The sequence below is a fragment of the Dermacentor albipictus genome, chromosome 9 (assembly GCF_038994185.2).
Source record: "Dermacentor albipictus isolate Rhodes 1998 colony chromosome 9, USDA_Dalb.pri_finalv2, whole genome shotgun sequence".
Classification (NCBI taxonomy): domain Eukaryota; kingdom Metazoa; phylum Arthropoda; class Arachnida; order Ixodida; family Ixodidae; genus Dermacentor; species Dermacentor albipictus.
The window spans coordinates 12,766,510-12,786,963 of record NC_091829.1 but is presented as its reverse complement, the minus strand read 5'-3'; the positions used below and the strand labels follow the sequence as shown (position 1 = coordinate 12,786,963).

The following is a 20,454-nucleotide window of genomic DNA, read 5'->3' as shown; positions in this document are numbered from 1 at the left end:
CAAATTATGGGCAAAGCACACTATGCAAGCGAAATAATTTAGCGCGGGTGCATGTCCTTCGAGAAATTTTCCGCACATTACTCGTAGGCGACTATCGTATTTCAAGTGTTTTCTACACGGTGTTTTTTTTTTCTAAAACAACGAGCGGTCTGTACTATTGCTTCGCCGGACTGCTACAGCATCCTAAGGTTAATTTTTTCTTAATTAGCGACTGGAAGAGTTGGCGGAAGGCTGTGGATAGAGCAAGAAAAGGCACTAGCCTGATGGGATCTCGTCGCCTATTACATATGACGTTAATGAAATCCCAAATCCTTCTCGACAATAACACAACGAAAACTTAATCGACATATCGGAGCTGATATGGATTCCTTGTTCACACTGCAGTGGACGTAAGTTAGTCGGAATATGACGTAGTCGTCGTAAGCTCGTCATGTGACCACATGCAGCCTTCAAGGGCGAACAATATTTATCAGCCAATCGTGTACTGAGTGTAGGAGACATAAGGAGGCCGTCATAAATTGTCATATGGCAGTATGCCATGTAAAGACGCGAATATCACTAACCCAGTCATGTCCTGAATACAGTAGACGTGAGATCGTCGTCATCGAGGTTGCCGTCACAATTCGTCATATATGGAACTACAGTAAAACATCTTTAAAACGAAGTGCTCGGGACCTCCATAATTCGTTATAGAAGCCATCTGGTGGCGAAGGTCGCACACCGTAGCACTCACACTGGAGCTGGCTAAGCACGTTCAACAAACGAACACCTTTAATTACGACGAATTTAAGAGAGACCTACAGAAATGAGAAGCTAATGTTTTTCTCGTGTGCAGTTTGTCTGAAAGAATGTGACCATGCAGCCGGTCACGGCGTGCTCCGCAGCGAAGCACACCAGCTCCACAAAGCTCCAGATCCTCGATTCCCGCTATTGTCTCCCTCGGCGTCTAAATTCTTGGTTTGTTTACAGAATCTTCATCACTGTTGCTTTCGTTGATATTTGCGTAGTTCCAGCCCTGGCCGGCTTTGAAGGCGTCGTTGGTCGTCAGCTGCAATAACATCGTCACGTCGTCATCATCTGCGACATATTCGTCAGCCGTCGCGCCCGCTGATGAGCTACAACTAGCACCGTGCGAGTTGAGTGATTCGTTGAGCAACAGGACAACGGAACGCTCAAGTGCATCGTTAGTGCTGCCATTAGCGCTAGCTCAGAGCGCACCTTCACGACGTTTGCGAAAGGCAGTGGCGACACTGCTATGTGCCGTTCGTTGTAAAGCAACAAATCAGCGGTCGGGGGCGCCTATATTTTTTCGATCTATAGAAAAATTCGTTCTACTGTCTTCGTTTTAGAGGCGTCCACAATACATGTGAAAGACAGGAATTCAGTCGGGACCTATGTCAATCCTTTGTTATACAGGTAACTTCGATGAAGAGGCATTTTACTGTACATGCATGCCTTCGATAGATCTGACTCTGCCCATCATATCCAACGAACTCAGTAACGCACAATCGAAGAGGCACGTACGCGTTGACGATGTGGGGATACTTCACCCGCATCCACGCAGCCAGCATGCCTCCGTAAGAGCCACCAAAAGCGACCACTTGTTGGTTCTGGGCTCCTGGAAGGTTCCCCTTCAGCCATGTCAACAGATCGACGTAGTCAGCCATGGCCTGCTCACTGGAGAGGTACGCCATGTGCTCAAGGTCCTATAAAATCAGACGAGACGTTTAAAGGTGGGCAAGACGGCATGGTCATCATTCAACACGACATAAATTCAGGTATCACCTTAAGTTATGGTCAGTAAATCGTGGTGTTGTGAAGTTATGGTGCACAAAAAAGTGTTTGATTTCTTGCAATAAACCTTAGTTGTGTGTTTAGCGCTTCGTCTGTGTGTTTCCTTCGTCTCGTATCACTTAAAACGTTGCCCTGCTCACTAAATAATTTCCTGATGAGAGAATATCTGCATTGTGTGTGTATTTGATCGATGGATTGGCTGATAACGTTATAAACGTTTCTGCAGTAGTATAACAAAACCCATTGCAGTTGCTAGCTGTTTTGTTGGCTTGCTTTCGACGCGTGGTACCACTTTAACGTTCAGTATAATTTCTGCAGTGTGTCAAAGAAACATTTAATTTCACATTGTGTCGCCTACAAATGAGAAGTCACAGATTCTAAACTACTCATCCTTATTGGAAGTGGCACGTTGTCGTGTCCCTACACCGAATTCTTTACCAACGTTTTTACGGCGCCGTAGTTACCCTTAAATAATATCAGGGACGGGAGAGAAGCGACGTTCAAATTGAGCCGTTGGCTTTATCCCCCCTGAACCACCTCTCAGGCTTGGTGAAATGACGTAGTCTGCGGGTGGCATACGTTGCTACGAACACTCTCCGCCAAGCTTTGCTGTCGTACGCGGTGCGTGGAGCTCGCAAGCGGATCGCGAAGTCGCCGTTTTCTCAAACGCTCTCTTTTCAACGGAAGGCCCTGTCGTCACTCCCTTCTGGACGCTTTATTTCGTCATCGGACGCTTTATTTCGTCATTCCCTTAGACGGCTGCTCTTGGCCGACAGCTTACATCAAGCTGCGGTCGGCTACATGGCGTAGATACCGCGGCCGCCGCGAGGTGCCGCCACGAGTCCACTGGCTGAGCAGACTGCGGCTCGCTTAAGACAACCGCGTTTGGCTTTGGTTTGGCGCGTCGTAGGCACGAAAGGCGTAAGTCGTGGCGTGTACCTCGACACCCAAATTAAATGTGAACTGCCCACCAGGTTGACATTTAGAAGGCGGAGCGTTGTGCGCACGCCCCACTGCACCGTAGCCTTCGCAGTACAGGGCATTGAAGAAGGAATAAGAGCACAGAGGATGCCGTGTTTGATCGCCAATAACTCCGCTTCTGCTGAACGCGCTGAACTACTCTTTGCGGCAAAGTATTTCTGAAATATTCTATTTTCACTTCAAATGTCTTTCTCCACTTCGATAAAAAGTGGCTCGGGGCGCCTTGAAGTGCTCCCTTGGCACCGCGTTAATTGTGTCTGTACCTTATCCTTCAGCGGAGTACAGCCATTTCACTTACCTTAAATGAGTCATTTCCGAAGGGCAGGGACAGACCATAGTAGCGATGCTCAGCAAATATAAGTAGCGCATGGACCAATTTTCCCATTTCCCACATGATGCCCTGAGGCCAAGATAAGTAAGAAAGAGGTTGTGTTATGAAGCGCCACTTCAGGAAATGTCTTAGTGTAAGCTCTATTTAAGCTCCTTAGATTCCTTCTACATTGTATTGCACGTCGCTTTCAATCGCTCTCAAAACTAACTAGGGAGCTATTCCGTAACATACACACGTCATATAGGTATGATATCAGATGCGTGCGAAACAGTGCGGTAGTAGGTAGTTCAATATTGTTCTTGTCACCATTTTTCGACAAAATTGACGCTAATTTTACACAGGGCTTTGTGTCATCACAAACGACGAGATGAACCTGTAAAGCGCATTTATGATACCACGGAATAACAAAAAAATCAAGTATGCCACGCAAATATGGCCGCCCACCGCGAGATGTTGTAAAGGGAAAATTGTAACAAAGCCGACTTGTATCGTAAAGCTACAAAGGAAACCCATCCTGGTTTATCAGAAAGGAAAGCCTCGCAGTTGAAGACAAATTCGTCCTAGTCCCGTTATGGGTTACCATTGCATCTTCATGATGCAGCCGGGTGGATTAGTTTTCCCTTTCATGAAATTTCTGCCCTCTTGCGAGCTTCCGCAGTGCCTATTGCCAAGCACACAGAAGGAGATATTAACTTGGCGTGCAGTGCCGCTCAACGCTGAAGCGTGCACTTGAGACTAAAAGTACGTGCGAAGTTTCCCCTCTGGCAGGTGTGCTTCCATCTCCTGGCTTTACGCATGATGACTTTTGGTTGATGGATCGGGCATCTCTCTACACGCCCGGGCAATGTACTGACGCAGCTTCAACCGGCCCTTGCGGTTACAGAGAGAGCAACGCGAGAACCGGAAAGAGTTTCATCCGACAGTGGACGGCACTTTACGTGAATGTGCTGGTTCTGGCGCCTAACGATGATATTTAAGAAAAAATTAAAAAGTTTTTTCACGTTCGTAACATACAAGTCAGTAATATTAGTCGACTTGAAAAGAACTTATGTCACTGAGCTATTTTGGGGTTCCGGAATGATGAAGTGACGTCGAAGCTACACGGACAATGATGTTTCGAACGGTGGCCTTCAGCTTCTCCCGTGTCAATGGTAATAGGCTGTCTGGCTAATTTCGTCATGCTTACAAAACAGCAGCTGCGAAATAGGTTGAAGTTCTTAAGGTCGCTTTTTGATTGGTGATAGGAAAGCCTCATTTGATTTCGCTTTTATGTACCAGTAGATAAATAAAGTTCGACTAAAACAGCCCGTTCCATCTGATCACTTTGTATCTCATTTATTTATTTATTTATTTATTTATTTATTTATTTATTTATTTATTTATTTATTTATTTATTTATTTATTTATTTATTTATTTATTTATTTGGTATACCTACATCGCCTGTATGGCATTATTGTACGGGGTTGCAATGCAGGAGGTCACAATGGAAAAATATTCGTCAGCATCAAAAGAACACATCAGTAAATGCAACAACTGTTAAGCACTGAAATTCGCAATAGCACAAGACAAACTAACTAAGAGTACGATAATTTACGCATCCCTTTATCCTGGTTTCCAGCGGTGCAGTTTCGTGAGCCGCCGACCTTTACGCACTTCTTGTGAAGACTCTGTCGCAGATTACTGGCTGCCTAAATAATTCAGTAAATTAGTTTATTCTATCATTTGCAAACGTGAACGAGCTAGAACACGCGCAACGTTTCCCCACCTTTTCCCGTACCCTCACCACAACTTACAGTGCTGTGCACGAAGGATTCAATTGCCATCTCGTTTCCTGGGTAGAAGAGTATCGGTCCGTCCCTTTTTTTCCAAAATTTATGGACCATGACGTACCTCATCTGGAACGTGGCGTTGTTACGGTACGAGAAGTGGTCAACCTGAAACAGATAGCCAGGCGCAGTGTTTCACTTCGAATGCATATTCTTATGAGCATATTTTATTTTTATTTGTCTTTGTCGATGCATCTACATGGCTACGTGCGTCGGTAGATATGTTTATGGGCAAGCGTCTATAAGTCTATGCGTTTTACAGCGGAACTGTTATACGCTGTAGGTTCTGGCGGTTTGTGTGCGTAGCGCAAAAAATATGGCGGCCACCCCAGAGTTAAAAGAGCTAGAGCGTAAAACAAAAGCGTATCGTCGGGTATGCCCCAGCTGCGTTTAATCGTGAGAAGTGTCAGAACTTATTGTGATAAACAAAATATCGTAATAAAAGAAGTAAAACCGGAATATCCACTTTTTAGTACGGATTGCGGTTTGACGTCACTGGCTCTATAGGCAAACCACGTAACACTGTCTCAGTTCCCTTCCACCCGTGCAATGGGTAGGCCGCGTGCGGTGAGCAATGCGGAAGGACAGCACGCCCACGAAGAACACCGTCGTGAACAGAAGCGGGGATGTGCGCTGCGACGGCGGGCGGCCCGTAATACGAGCGAAGATCGCGCTGCAAACGCCAAGCGTGGTTGGATCAGGTTGGATCACCGACTCCACTCCCATCGTAACTGTGGGGGATTTCAACATGGGCGTGTCTCGACCAGACGGAAAGTGGTTCGTGACGTTTCTCTTGAAAAGGTTTGGCATGCGATGTTACATAAATATCAGTGCAGCCACGACGCGTCGTCGGACGTGTATACAGATCTTACATTGGCCAAGAACCTTTCCAGTGTCGCCACAGAGCCACTGGCCGTAAATCACAGCGGTCATAAAGCTATAGTCACCTTGTTGACCAAATAAATCCGGAAAAGCAAACAGAACAAAGTTAAAAAATAAAAAAGTATTGAACATTATATTTCATCAAACAACAAAATATCGTGAAAGAAACGAAATTCATTGTGGTATGTGTCCATTATTCTCAATCAACGTACTTATCATCAGTATATTTATTACTATAGATACAGCTCCGCTGCTGATCCATCTTCACAGAGTGGAATGGCCCTGATTCTTTTTTCTTTTGTCTTTTTCATGCGTCCATATGTCTCTCTTTGAGGTTATGTGCTTGTGCTACGTTATGCCTTTAAGCATGCCCCAACTCGTTCAATAGCATGTCCACCCGCGGATAAGCATTCCTCGTCTAGAGCTTGATACCAAATGGAGCTCGTTGTCCATATGTGAAGTAATACCTTGTTGCGACCGTGTCAGGTATCCCCTTATTACCACGTCATGTATTACCGATTGCCTCTCTTCCGGAAAGGAATGCCCACTTCAACCAGATATAATATGTAATTAACCCGCAAGTTACTTTCTCAATTGTATAGAATGCTTCCACAGTTCTTTTCTGTGCGAAAAATCCTGGGTCAAAATTGTTATAGTTCGACCTTATCAACAAAATCTCTTCATTGAACGCACAATAAAATTTCCAAAGCATATAGAGGATCGGCATAAACATTCTTACAATGTCTATTCTCCCACGGCGCGTTATGACAAGCGGATCCTATTAAAATTGAACTTATTGAAATGGCGACTGCTATTATTTTCCCCTTTTAGTGTGCCAAATGCGAAGCCCGTTAATCTGCAAATCGACGTCGGCGAACTTCTGTGGCTTTCAAGGCATGGCGCTGCTTATACGAACGGTACCAGCATCGGTACTTAAAAAGGTACATGCCTTTTTATTATTATTATTATTATTATTATTATTATTATTATTATTATTATTATTATTATTATTATTATTATTATTATTATTATTATTATTATTATTATTATTATTATTATTATTATTGGCAGCGTTTCGATGAGTGATTGTAGAACAGGCCGCCTTTTCTTCATCCATGGCAAGGTCATATTGCGTCATGGCAAGGTTCCCTGCGATGTACCAACTGTAAAATCATGCAGCGTCGTTGTATCGTGGCGGCATATACCGTATGCATCGCAGCATGCTCTTTGTTCCGCGAAAATTTACCAGAGAGCGCTACAACATCACGAAGGAGCGATCACACGTGACAGCACGAACGTGCACCACGTCCTTTCAATTTTGCTGCCACCAACCGCCCGGCCGCGTTCTGCTACTACTGTTCAAGCACAGATGATGCCTATATATACGAACTGAGTGTTCGTAAAAAAATAAAAGAAAAAAGACGACAGGAATGTGGTGATGAAGGGTCCTGTACCTAACGCCGTTTTTTAGAATGTTGATGCTCAACAAAGTAGCCCGACTTCCCAATCTCGTACAGGACATACCTTGGTAGTGAAGTTGTAGAATTTGTAAGGAAGCACTCTCTGATAGGCGGCCACGTCGAGTGGAGCGAATGTGAAGGTCAATAACCCCACCACTGCGGCCACCAGCAGGTTTGCCATTTTCGAAAGCTGAAAAAAAGTTAAATTGCGAATATTTATGTTTATTGTGCCTTGTTTAATCTGAATTACAACGCTTACGTTTGAATTAGCTTAGCTTTATTTTTCATCTGTACCTTTTTATCGCACTTATGAAGCACTAAGCATACTCTTAAGAACAGAGTTAATTTTCTGGTCACTGTACCTGACGTCGCGCGCTGATAATCACTTCAAAGTTCGAACACTGCTCTATGGCAAGGGAGACGCCCACGTCCTTGGTTACAAAGCTGCAATTATTGAATGTCCATGCTTGAAGAAAGTGCATCGGGACTACATCCTAGCCATCTTCTCCCGTTTGAAGATACCTCAGCACTAAGAGTGTTCGTAATGAAGCTAGAGCCTACGTACTCAATATATCCCCATTTCCCGTACGCGCACCCTGGAATTAGCAACCCCGTTAAGACAATCTCATGGCTTCGACGCCCAGAGCTCACGAACCTCTACCCAAGAAGGCTTTCGGGAGTCGGAAGCGATGTGATCGTTGCATATTTTTGATTATTATTATTATTCCGACAAGCTTCATGTCAAAGCTTGCTGCCTGTGAGACTGAGGTACGTGTACGTGAACGCACTTAACTAGTTAACCTAAAGAAGACATGGATAAAACAGACGAGTCTTTACGTCTATTAGTTACACGTGTGGTCCGCATGTCCCACTTCCACGATCAGGGCGCTTTGTCATGAACTGTCAACAACCAGCATCGTCTGTAGTCTTAACAGCTAATTACACGCACTTCGTTAAAAATGCAAAACTCATTCGCCGTGTAAACACGTTTGCCCACAACGTCCACTCACACGTCCGAGTGCACCGCATCAGGTATAGCGGCCCACTGAAGAGGGAGAGAAAACATTTAGTAGAGTTCGAGTTTGTCCGCAAACTTGCCGTTTCAGCATTACCGGGTTAACGGATGCTTAAATTGAGCGGTCAGGCTGCTGTCGCCCCCTGGTAGTGAAGAGCTTGATCAGACACTGTTTTTGCATAACAAAGTCAGTTCTACTTCGCTGCCGGTGTAAAATTGTGAACGCCTTGTCTTTTGTAGGGTTTCTTTATTTTACAAGAAAAATCATTGAACCTGACAAACGCGCCTTCCCTTCCGGAAATGTTTTATATGGCTTTTACATATTTTGTAGATGGCCATATATGGACAGATATATGGCGATATAAGGTGTTACACGTACCCTTATGATTGTATATAAAGTCTTGTAATCGCATGTAAGGGTCCATATAACGTCATATACCGCCACATGTGATTTCAAGTAAGGCCTTTTACTGCCGTTTAACGCTGTAAGTATGACCATATGTGGCCATATATGAGTTTAAGTGTAACTTTATACTGCCGTACAGGGTGTAAGTCTGACCATGTATCGTCATATATGAATGCAGGTGCGATACTTATAAATCCGAGATCACTCAGAACACCATATGTACAGAAATAGTACCGTAATTAAGGCCCTGTTTGGGTATTGCACACGTGCAATATAAAATTTTTCGAAGCACTAAGCAATAATTGCTATATCCGCGCCATATAGATCGGGCAACGTACGCATGTAATTTGATAACATGTCTTATAGTTAATCTCAAAATAAATAATTATGCACTTGCAAGTGCGGCACTGTATTAAAATATAAGTGTTAGATGCCAATAGAAAGATGCGAAGTGCCGCATGCGAGCCAAAAACAAATTCACGTCTTTTATTATCACCTGCTTGAGTGATAAGCTATTTGAAAGCTGAGCGTGTCTTCATAGGCACGTTTAACGTAACATCAAGTTTAACAGCCGATCTACCAGGAGTGAGTGGTAGAAAATAATGACATTTCGAGCATACTAAACTGGGCTTTATTGGTATTTGTACTATCAAGCAGCACACATGTAAACAAAATAATTATCGGCATTGGACACATGCAATAGTATAATACAGCAAGCAAGTGTTCCAAGTTCTGTCTATTTACTACTAGCATCTCTTTCAAGACATCTAGCTTTTATTAATGAGCTGTGAAAGCTTAATCATTCTGATCCTGGTACTGCCTGAATTTCGGAAACGTTCAATCACTGTCACTGACATATATCTACACGGGAGGACTTCAGTCAATATCACCGAATTTGTCAGAACACTTTCTGGAATAGTCTTCCTCGATAGTCAGCAAGCCTAAAATTAGAAAACGTCAGAACAGCAAGAAAAGATTTGTCTTACCTTTCTTGGGCAACAAGGAGAAAGCCTCGCTCCCAATGTGTGGTTCACTTCGATAATTTATCTGTGTGGCATGAAATGTATCATCATCATCATCATCATCATCATCATCATCCTGGTTACGCCCACTGCAGGGCAAAGGCCTCTCCCATATTTCTCCAACAACCCCGGTCATGTACTAATTGTGGCCATGCCGTCCCTGCAAATTTCTTAATCTCATCCGCCCACCTAACTTTCTGCCGTCCCCTGCTACGCTTCCCTTCCCTTGGAATCCACTCCGTAACCCTTAATGACCATCGGTTATCCTCTCTCCTCATTACGTGTCCTGCCCATGCCCATTTCTTTTTCTTGATTTCAACTAAGATATCATTAACTCGCATTTGTTCCCTCACCCAATCTGCTCTTTTCTTATCCCTTAACGTTACACCTATCATTCTTCTTTCCATAGCCCGTTGCGTCGTCCTCAATTTGAGTAGAACCCTTTTCGTAAGCCTCCAGGTTTCGGCCCCGTACGTGAGTACTGGTAAGACTCTGGTACTGGTACTGGTATGAAAAGTATATCTAGGGCAATATGTCGTGTCTTGTAGCAGCAGTTGAAATGGGCCGTAAGGCACCAAGGGAGCCAGTAGGTAAGCTGTCCCAAGTAAAGGGCCAAATATAAGAACGACAAAGCATGAAAGCGTCTAACTCGAGAGATCAGATAGAATTCGCTGAATTGTCAGAACTGATAAACAAGAAGAAAGTAAGCGATATTCAAAATTATTGGGTTGGAAATATTGAGGCAGCAGTAAAAGCTGGCCGCAGTATGAAATCAGTGGGAAGAAAACGTGGGCATGAGGACAGAACAAGATGTATGCAGTGCAACATGAGCAGGGTGATGTCACGAAGCAATTTTGATTATATAATAACAGCAGAATTATTCCACACTGATCTGTACAGTACCCAGAGCGGACACGCAAACTTCACTGTAGGTAGTGATGAACAGGATACAGCAGCTCATTCTGTAACTAGCTATGAAGTTAGAAAGACCTTGCAAGACGTGTCCCGGCGAAAAGCCACAGAACAAAACGGATTAACAGTCGATTTAACCAAAATTAAGGCGATACTATATGCTTGAAAAGCTTGCGGCCCTTTATACTCAATGTGTCACAATTTCAATGGTATCAACGAGCTGGAAGTATGCGAACATTATATTAATCCATAAGAAAGACGTTAAAGAATTGAAGAAGCATAGGCAAATTAGCTTCGTTGCAGTATTCTATAAGATATTCACTGATTTCGAATAGAATCAGAACAACACTTGACTTCAATCAACCAAGAGAACAGACTGGTTCCAGGAAGAGATATTTTACAATGGAACACGTCCACGTCATCAATCTTGTAATCGAGAAATATGCAGTGTACAATCAACCTATTTCGCGGAAATATAAGGCAATGATGTGGCTTATTTTGTGATGTCCGGCGAACTTGTGGTGATTCCATCGTTTGCAATCAAGGGCATGGATACACGACGAATGCCAGTGCCAACTTGATTGATAAATGGAGTACTTGAAGAAACTGATAATCCATCGAAGAAAACAGCCAATCTCAAAAGTTTTCTCGTTATCAGCGTTCTCAATCTCGCTTTTGCTTTATTAAAGGTCTATCCTATTACCAATGGTTGGTTATGAACGTGCACAAGTACGTTATTTGAATGTGACTGTTTAGGCTCGCCTTCTGACTTGTGCCAGCCAAAATCGTGTTCAGGCTCTGTGCGCATGCAGGTATATAATGACATGCAGCGCTGCATACATGTAGAGGAGGGACGGCTAGCTCCTTCCATCTGGCAACGCATCTTGCTGTAAGTCATGCTAAAACTATCTACGTTCTGCCACAGATTATTCCAGTTGCCCTCTTTGGGCGAGGCAGTTAACGGTGTCGGCGGCACGTAATTGCAAACCAACCGAAGCAGCAACTTTGTCTTGTCCCTCCTACTGACCCATTTGGATGTGGTAGGTGGCCGAACAGTAGCCGCGTCTCCTAGACTCCTAAGACTTGAGCATTCGGCATGTGGCTGTATCGTTTATGGTCGCCTTTGCCACCCAGGACACTTACAAGCATTGCGCGGGCTAGTTGAGAAGTGCTGGCGCTTGTACCTGGCACTGATTACCTATTTCCATGTAATTCTGGAAGCTGGCCGAGGCGGTAGCGTTAGCGAAAAATGCTAGAGCTATGCTGCGACATTTCCTCAGCTACAAACCACACTGTGGGTTATTCTCGGACGACCATGCACCTACGGTGATCATTTCACTTTCGCGAGATTTCGCGAGATTTCACGTGTATTGAGTGCATGGGCGACAGTGTCCCTAGCACTGTTCTAAGACAGCGTTCTTGGCACTAAGCCCAGCAGCCTGCCCATAAGCGGGTGCGATCTAGCCTGCTAGTTTTTATTGGTTAAGAGATAAGGGGAATGAAAGCATTACTGATTAGTGCAAGAAAGTGAAAGTATCCCCGAACGTGATGGTCTGAGAACATAGCCCTGGGTACGAGACAAACTCCCACGTGGCCATCGAGCGCAATAACTTGTATTTTCTATCTCTGTGTTTTCGCGTTAAATTAGGCTGTATTGTGGTGGTGCAACATGATTAACTACTGTATTTCTTGACGTCGCTTACCTGACCATGGCACCCAGGTGGCACGATGGGGCCGCCACTTCTTCTTCCTCTACTTCTGACCTCCCAACTGACTATGGGCTCAGTGGCAGATGTAGAGCCCTAGACGTTAGTGGCACATACCCACTCTGGGGGATTGGCCAGGAACCGGGTGGTTGCGTATAATAATAAGAAAAAGTAATTATAAAGTAACTGTAAACAAAATTGGTGAATAGGTATACGGAAAGTTATAGATTCTAGCTTATGATTTTAGTAGAATGGAGGGATAAATTAAAAGAAAAGCGCAGCTAATGTAATGAATTTCGAAAAATAAAACGAAACCTCAAGTTATGATCTTATAGTCGAAATCTTTCTGATCCTGCAATAAAATCATGGATGGCATCGCCAGCCTTCTTATCGCTGTGCCAAAGGATTTAGGCCCCCAGAGCTAGTAAATATTTAACATCTAAGTCTAAAATAAGAAGGCGGAACGACGTTTTTAATGTTCTTTTTCGCAATTTGGAATATGTTTGACAATCAGTGAGAAAATGTTCTATTGTTTCATGCTCCCCGCAAGAGGGACAGTTCAGTGAGGGAGCCAGAGCATCTCTGCTTAAGTAAAAATTTAGAAATTGAATTCGGCAGCGTAGTTTAGTGATTGTGACTTCATGTGCCAGCGTGTGATAGAGTTTACTATCCCAATCATCTGACAAGTGCTGAAAATCTGTAGAGATTGTTAAAGAAGAGGCATCAAATTCACGCAGCGTCATTTGCCTCCGGAATCTCGCCCCTATGGTGAAAGCTGATGCCGGTAGGATTTCAATGACAGATCATTCAGGGACGCTTTCGCCAACAAACCTGCTATTTCGTTTAGAAATAGGTCCTTATGTTCTGGTACCCAAACTAATTTCATCAAAGCTAAATGAGGAGGCACTAACGATTTGAAAGCTCGCAAAACTTGGGAGCCATCGGAAGCAGCCAAGGAGGAGCACGGATATAGAGAATCCGCAACGACGTCCTAAAAGCAAAAGTACTGGTCCAACACAGGCACTTTCTATCGCGATCAAGCCCGATAGGGGTGAAATATTTCGGTGGCGATCAGGAATGGTAGTTGTTGGACGGCCAAACAATCCGGACCGAAGTTGGTTGAACTCCCCCAGCACTACAGTGCAGACGGCAGCCTACAATCGTCATCTCCTGGATCTGGATTGAGCAAAATTTTGGTGGAAAGTGCCCGTGTATAGAAGCATCCGATCCATATTGGACTCAAGAGCGCTCCCAAGTGCCAGAGTGGCAAGGATATAAGTTCATTATGGATTTAGACACCTCAGGGACGTCACAGTCGTTGCATTGCGCAACTCGATTGTAAAATTGGCTCTCTTGGTACTTGTGAGGCGGCTTTCCACCGCGTGTTTATTCGTGATTTTTTGTAGTGTTTGACGAATTATTTGCCTCTTTCTTCGTTTTCGTTTTTAACATGCAGTGATATCGCATCACATCACGCCACGCGCTTCACCGGCTAAAGCTGCCGCTCCTGCCGTCGCTCAGCGGCGGCTGTGAGCCCCCAGTGTCCCCTTTAATAATGGAGTCCAGTTACATGCGAGAGCCCCATCGATTGACCGCGCGACACGGGTAAAAAAGTATCGCAGGCGCAAACGTTAAATAAAATTGGCATGCGAAAGCGAACAAGCGCGACTTACTTGACTGTGCCAACAGCAGCAGCGGCGCACGTTTCATTGTCTCCTCTCTTTATTGCACCATAGCTGCCCGGAAGTATGTGGAATTTTACGGGATGGAGTCGGGGCTTCGTATTTTCGAGGCTGTTGTGGTGGCACCGAAAGGCAGGCTTGCGCGGACAAATACACGGGAGTAAGCAACTGGCAGTCCGTGCTCCTGTACACAATGCACCTACACGCAACCGCGCTGACTGGCGACGTTTTTTTTTTCTTTGTTACCGCCAGAGGCGCTGCTCGGCAGCATCAGCAGTGCCACCAAGCGCAGGTTGGGTAAACTGTAGCCATCTGTGCTAACACTGGCTTCTGCCGGGTCTGTACTCTGCGGAACTGCGCGATGTTGCAACACCCGCTGCGGAATCCCAGTGGCTATATATCGCGTTACGGGTCGCGCTTGAGGTCTCGGGTTACATTCAGGCAGCAGCGACCGCATTTCGATGTGGGCGAAATGAAAGAACCTTGGTGCACTTAGATTTGGGGGCACTTTAACGAACTCAAGTTGGTCTAAATAATTTTCGATCCCCCCATCCACAATGCTTTACTGCGGCGCGTGCTGTATAATCAGATCTTGTTATTGCAAGTAAAACCCCGAAACATTTTAAATAGCACGACACTAACTAAACATCCTCCATGCAAGAAATGTCAGCATTTCATGCATTCCTTTATTAAGCAAAACCATTTCTTCGAATTTTGGAGCCGTTATAAATTGAATAGCTTTGTTATTTGGCTGGTTTACGTGCTCAAAGGTGCACGTTCGTTGCCGAACTCTCCCGTTCTTGAATAAGTTAATGATATGATAACAAGCGAAATGAACCACTTGAAAAGCTGCCAGCTTGGCCAGTCCCCTGCAGTGGGCAATTAAAGTAAAAGTCATTGTGGGGAACAAAACGACGCATGCGCAGGTCTCGCTGAGAATGATTTACTTGCACTCTTAGTGACATTAGCTGATTCACGAAGACAAAGTGTGAACTGTTATCAATGTACAAAGCATAAAGGTATAATCCACGACATTTTATTTATTTTTTTCACTTCCTTGCTTTTTGCACTCGTGAATCAGTTTATCTCATTCAATGCATCTATGCTTCTCACTCCTGCGTTTGCCTTCCCTTCGTCGCCATTTAATCACTTCACACACCGCCATCTATCTGAGCTACGGTCCACATGGCACACCTAACCCCCCTCCATGTTCTAAATTTAGTTATCAGTTACCACAATCCAGAGTTCTTTCGACTACAAGCACGGAGTGAGGCCATAAGCTAGTAGTCTCTCGAGTTACCAATAGCTTTCGCTGTAGGATGTGGAGCTGCAGTCCACAAGCGCCGAAATACCATAATTTCATGAAATATCGTCACATTATCGAGATGAATTGTCAGTTTCTGACATGTTGTGATCATTACCGCTTCAATTATTCCAACTATGGTGGCAGAATCAGTTATATCCCTGTAAAACAGGTCTTAAACGAGGAGGATACTTTCTGGCTCCAAACGGTCATCACGGCTAAATTATGCAATTGTTTGCATATGTACGTACTTCGCTAGAACTTGGCTTTTGCAAAATCTATTTTTTCCAGCAACGTTGAGCTGTGGATCTTTCTACCTACGTATGTTATATATATATAGTGTACAAATGTACTCTGTGTAACCTCTCCTGCTTGGACAGCGTAGCTGCCTGCCAGGATATTAGAGTAAATAAGCCAATCGGGAAATTCGCAGGAAATTCGCAGGAAATTCGCAGTGGCGTCTACTATCCGGTTATTGGCCTCAAGCTAAGACACTGTGCCTCGATTTTTGCGAGAGCAGTCAATGTCAGTTTTCTCCGTGAATTGGTTGGGCCGTAGGACATGTGCCTGTATACACACAAGCGCTAAGGTCCGCAGTGCGGTCCCCAACGTCACGGCTATATCCATTCGGCGATGGCCCGCCTGGCGGCCTCCCTGGCTTTCCGGTACGAGCGAAGCTCATCGCGGTGCGAGAACTGTAGGTCCACGTGGTGCGCCGCGCCCTTGATGAGCAGGTATCTGGTTTCCCGCGTGGGAGCCTTGTTCAAGCTGTGCACCGCCCACGGATCTAGGTCGCCGTCGCTGCGGTGCGAAGAGGAAAACACAAAAAGCATGGTTATCCTCCCGAGACGACTCGTACATTTTCTTTCACAATGTGATATGAATCCTTTTTTAAAATTAGCTCGAAAGCGACACCGTAAGCTATACATCTCCCATAGGAAGGCAAACGCTGTGTTAAACGCTTGGAAATAGTTGCCGCACCCATGCATTCCAGCGCACTTGGGACAATTCACATTCATTTGATCTAGACTGTTCTGTTGTCACAGGCGATGTGAAACATCCCCGAAGTTCATTCCGAATGCGGTGAAATGACGTGGAAATCCAGGATGCATTGTCAACACAGAAATTCACAACGCGTTGTTACGTCTTGAACTTTCCTTTTTCTTTCTTGTTCCGGCAAAGAAAACCAGTTATTATAGTTAACATGAAGAGACGATTACTTTACCCAACTACATGGGAATGTTGTTTTCCGGTACTATAATCGTGTTACTTAAGTAAGTAAAAAATTATTTTTCGCGTTCGCAACGTATTAGTCGGGACTCAATAGTAAGGACCAGTATAAGAAGTGGTCGCGCCTTCGTAATTGCCACCGCTTTTCGAGAAGACAAAGCATAGCTTTATAAACGCTACAACGTTAAGGGCCCCATGTCGCAGAAAATGTGGTGTCCGTGTCAGCGTCCGACGCCGCCGTCCCTTGAACGAAAATTCCCTTTTATATTTAGGCATCTGCATATTTTACGCCTTGCTATAGAAGATGTCCTATATGTAGCTTATAGTGCCACACCATTCTACCACTAAAGTTGCTCATACCTTGTCTTACATTCTTGATAAGGTTATTCCTCAGAATTTTCAGAATGGCAGCCCACAAACAAAAAAAAAATAAGTCGTGAAACTAAACGCCGACAGCCCGTGTCTTTTATGTTAAATCTGCTCAGACTGAAATATTAAAAATGCGATACAATAACGGAATAATTATGATTAAACCTTAAAACGATGTAATTTTGTTTGCGCGGCTGTGTACTACCTCCAAGATCGGCCCACGCAAGGGGCCGCGTTTCTACCAGAAAGCTCGCCTTCGTGCATCGCGTTCGCTGCCAGCTTTTCCCGGTAAACATGACGGTTACATAAGCTGAAGTTGTCGGAAAGCCTGAGAAACAGTCACGCATCTTTGAATGCTATCGCGTTCCACTCTTAAAGGGGGAGCTTAAGCGTCCTCCAACGTTTTGCTTTATTTGCACTGGACAAGGTTACCCTGTGGACAGTGATCGGTATCGCGGGCAGTGTGCAGTAAGAATAGACACAGCTTCGTTTGTTGCGAAGTTCTGTTGTGTTGTGCCTTGAATTATTAAAGTAGCCTTCCAATCACAGCCATACCGCCTCCCACAGTTGCCTGTTTCTTTTGAAGCGAACCATACACATAGAAGCGAATTCGTCTGGCCCTTCGCGCTTCTTTTTTCTATGAGAAAGAAAGGAGTAAACTCTGCCGGAGAACGCAGTCATGCCCGACGCGGTGCATCTTTGAAACACACGTTTCTTTTTTTTTTTTGTATATGAACGGGAATCTCTGTGCACTAACTGATATAACGTATACCTGAAAAATATCTTGGACGCCATCTCGAAGTTTGGGATCGGGTACTTTTTTAGCATCCCATCGAATTCAGGCGTAACCCCGAACCTCTTTCGGCACCGCTCGGCAAATTTCTCGGGATCCCACTCTTGAGGATAGAACATGTCTTTCACACCGTCACTACACGTCGGGTGTATGAGCTCGGTGCACTCCTGCGCAGATGGTTTAGAGCAAGCTTTACATCGGGGAGCTGCTGAGAACAGTTTTTTTTTGTTGTTGTTCTCGGCATCCACAGCACCAAATTAGATGGTGCTTGTTGCATTTAAATGAAAAATATTATTATCTCCAGGCAGTATTTATTTATTCACGTACAGTACTGCTGAACGTCTTCATTTGAGAGTATCACATAGAAGTGAGAAGGGGGGGGGGGGCAGTAAAACAAACATAAAAGCGACAACGATGTAGTAGTCGCAAAAAACTTTAGGATGAAGTTCAGGTTTTCTTTATTAAGGCATTCGATCTCTTTCAACAAACGTTTTTGAATATTGCAAAACAAAAAATACAAAAGAAGACTGAAACGTGCGTCAACTTCACCGTGATATGCGCGCACTAATGTAGCTCAACATGGTCTAGGCTAGAATGTGTATCCACAAAGAAAAATCATCATAATAAAAAATTATCATAATTAAAAAGTTCGAAAATTAGTGGATAGTGAAGTGATATACTTGAATCACTAAGTATTTAGCCATCACTAAGTATAACCATCGCCTTCTGGATGCCGCCGTAACGACACCTACGTTAAGCGCGTGGGGCAGTGCCCCTTGAAAGACCATGCCGCTGCCTTTCAGTCACCCCACCATTGCACCGCAGACTCCCCGTCGCCACCTTAACTATTTCAAAATTACTCGACCTATTGCTTGACCGGCCGTTCTAATGCCTCAAAAACATGCCGCCAACGACTCCCCCGGATTACCTCCTAACCTTTCCCATCCCCAACACGCTCCCAAGCCCCCGTATTTCTTAAAGATTTCATTTTTCTCTTTCTTTTTCTTTCACCCCCCCCCCCTTTGTTGTGTCTTGGTACGGCCCTGGCACCCCCCTGCTTTTTTTTTTCCTTCTTTTCCCCTTTTTTCTGCTTCTATTTCTTTTCTTTCCTCCCCGCGTGCCCACTCTCACGCTCTTGTCCCTTCGTCTTGAGAATGAGGCTCACAGACGTCGGACGGCAGCGCCTGTTCCCTCTTGTAATCCCTCTCTTTAAAACCAGCCGCCAGCGACAACACCCGCACGTGACGTCACTGCACTAACCCTTTAAAACTAACACGCCGAGGATGACGAGGCCGCCTTTGACGAAGATAGGTCCACCTATCGAAACGTTGGCCAGCCTGTCTGAGGTACTTCAACCCTGTTTAAAAAAGTTTATACCTAAGTATTTTAAAGAATCAGTAGGTCTACTGATATTTGCCTGTAGCACCATTCGCATGGCTACGGCTGTGTTTGGGCTCCCTCGGCAACGCAATCTTTGGAATTCAACTCCTCCACTACCTCAATTTTCATTTCTTCAATCGTTCTAATCTCCAAAGCGAAAGTTGTATAAAGAGCGTTCAAGTGTGTGCACTTCAGTGTCAAATGGCAGCTCACCTGGAACCGGTAGGCATGCATATTTGCCCTGAGGTAAACGTTGCTGCACGGGCTCTTTCCGGTGCCGTTGTACGTCAAATTGATCACTTTGGCGACTGCATCTACTATGTTTTCGTCAGTTTTGGCCCCACTGCGCAAGATATTGCACGCCGCCTGTAAGGTACATGGCAGCATCAAAAAATTACAAAAGCAAATCACTAGTGCAAGTCTTGAGCGCAATACGATACTCTGAGAAGCTACGTTCGTTATACGCTAGTGGATCTGACTGAGTTAGCGTCGAGAGGAGTTCAGTTAATTTGCCTACACACCTGCTTTGGTGAGTTACATGTAAACGTGGCCGGGTCAGGACGGGCCAGCTCGGCTTCGGAATCGCCCCCCCCCCCTGCTCGCGTCATGTTCTAGTAACTGAGTGCATTGCTAGTACTTGTGTCAGCAAATCAGTAACTAGAGCGAGGTTTGAGTACGGGCTAGTTGGTATTCCATGGTAGAGCCGGCTAGTCTTCCAGAGGAGACGAGAGTGCTCGCAAATCGACTGCTACTAATCCTTTCATGGCGGTTCCATTCAACCAGCGTCGTGCGGAGCGCAATCACGGGTGGTTAATGGAGGAGCACTTCTGGTTCTCTCTTCTGATTGGCTAACGCAAACCATAGCTTTGGCAGCACTGCATGAGGTTTCTCAGATGGTAGGCGTGCCTGAGCAGAAACGCCATCTTGTTTATTAATGAACGCTTCAGTCTGATACTGGAAAGGCAACAGTTATGCTGTTTATTTACATTCTTCCTTACGGAGCGTTCGATGGGTGAAGTGTTCAGGAAGCAGTATTCATAACACTTTGTTATTTTGGTATATATGTCTTGCGTACCCAGTGAGCAGCATTTGTCCCCGTATTTTGGAATCCGTGTTACACAACTTGCTATGAGTGGTTATGGACGAGGGACTAAATTCAACTTCTATAATCATATGACATGAAAAACGTGCCCTGAAAGATTTCGTTGATATTCCGTTGTTGTCTCAGAGAGATATGTATTGTTGGCATCGTAACATCAGCCATTGACGGCTTACCAGCGGAAAGCTAACGGAGACAAAGCAGACATTGAGACATGGACAAAAGCCACACAAGTTGCAGTCCAAGTCATCCCATTTCGTAG

At 44.7% G+C, this 20,454-nt stretch overlaps 2 protein-coding genes across 2 annotated transcripts in view; both read right to left on the bottom strand.

Annotated features, from left to right (window-relative positions):
* The window catches only part of LOC139049812 (uncharacterized), a 54,642-nt gene extending 42,218 nt beyond the window's left edge, over nucleotides 1-12,424 (bottom strand). The window contains exons 1-6 of the mRNA XM_070525617.1: nucleotides 12,334-12,424; nucleotides 9,683-9,743; nucleotides 7,340-7,465; nucleotides 4,901-5,041; nucleotides 3,074-3,175; nucleotides 1,525-1,706 (exon numbers count right to left, since the gene is read on the bottom strand). Coding sequence (XP_070381718.1) covers nucleotides 1,525-1,706; nucleotides 3,074-3,175; nucleotides 4,901-5,041; nucleotides 7,340-7,456 — 542 coding nt within the window. The 5' untranslated portion in view covers nucleotides 7,457-7,465; nucleotides 9,683-9,743; nucleotides 12,334-12,424. The remainder of the gene's footprint in view (nucleotides 1-1,524; nucleotides 1,707-3,073; nucleotides 3,176-4,900; nucleotides 5,042-7,339; nucleotides 7,466-9,682; nucleotides 9,744-12,333) is intronic.
* Nucleotides 12,425-15,032: 2,608 nt separating this feature from the next.
* On the bottom strand, nucleotides 15,033-19,455 carry LOC139049482 (lysosomal Pro-X carboxypeptidase-like). The gene is made up of 3 exons (XM_070524964.1): nucleotides 19,307-19,455; nucleotides 17,693-17,880; nucleotides 15,033-16,122 (listed from the first exon to the last, which is right to left on the bottom strand). The coding sequence occupies exons 1-3, from the start codon at nucleotides 19,325-19,327 to the stop codon at nucleotides 15,939-15,941; spliced, it is 393 nt and encodes a 130-aa protein (XP_070381065.1). The 5' UTR covers nucleotides 19,328-19,455; the 3' UTR covers nucleotides 15,033-15,938.
* Nucleotides 19,456-20,454: the final 999 nt, after the last annotated feature.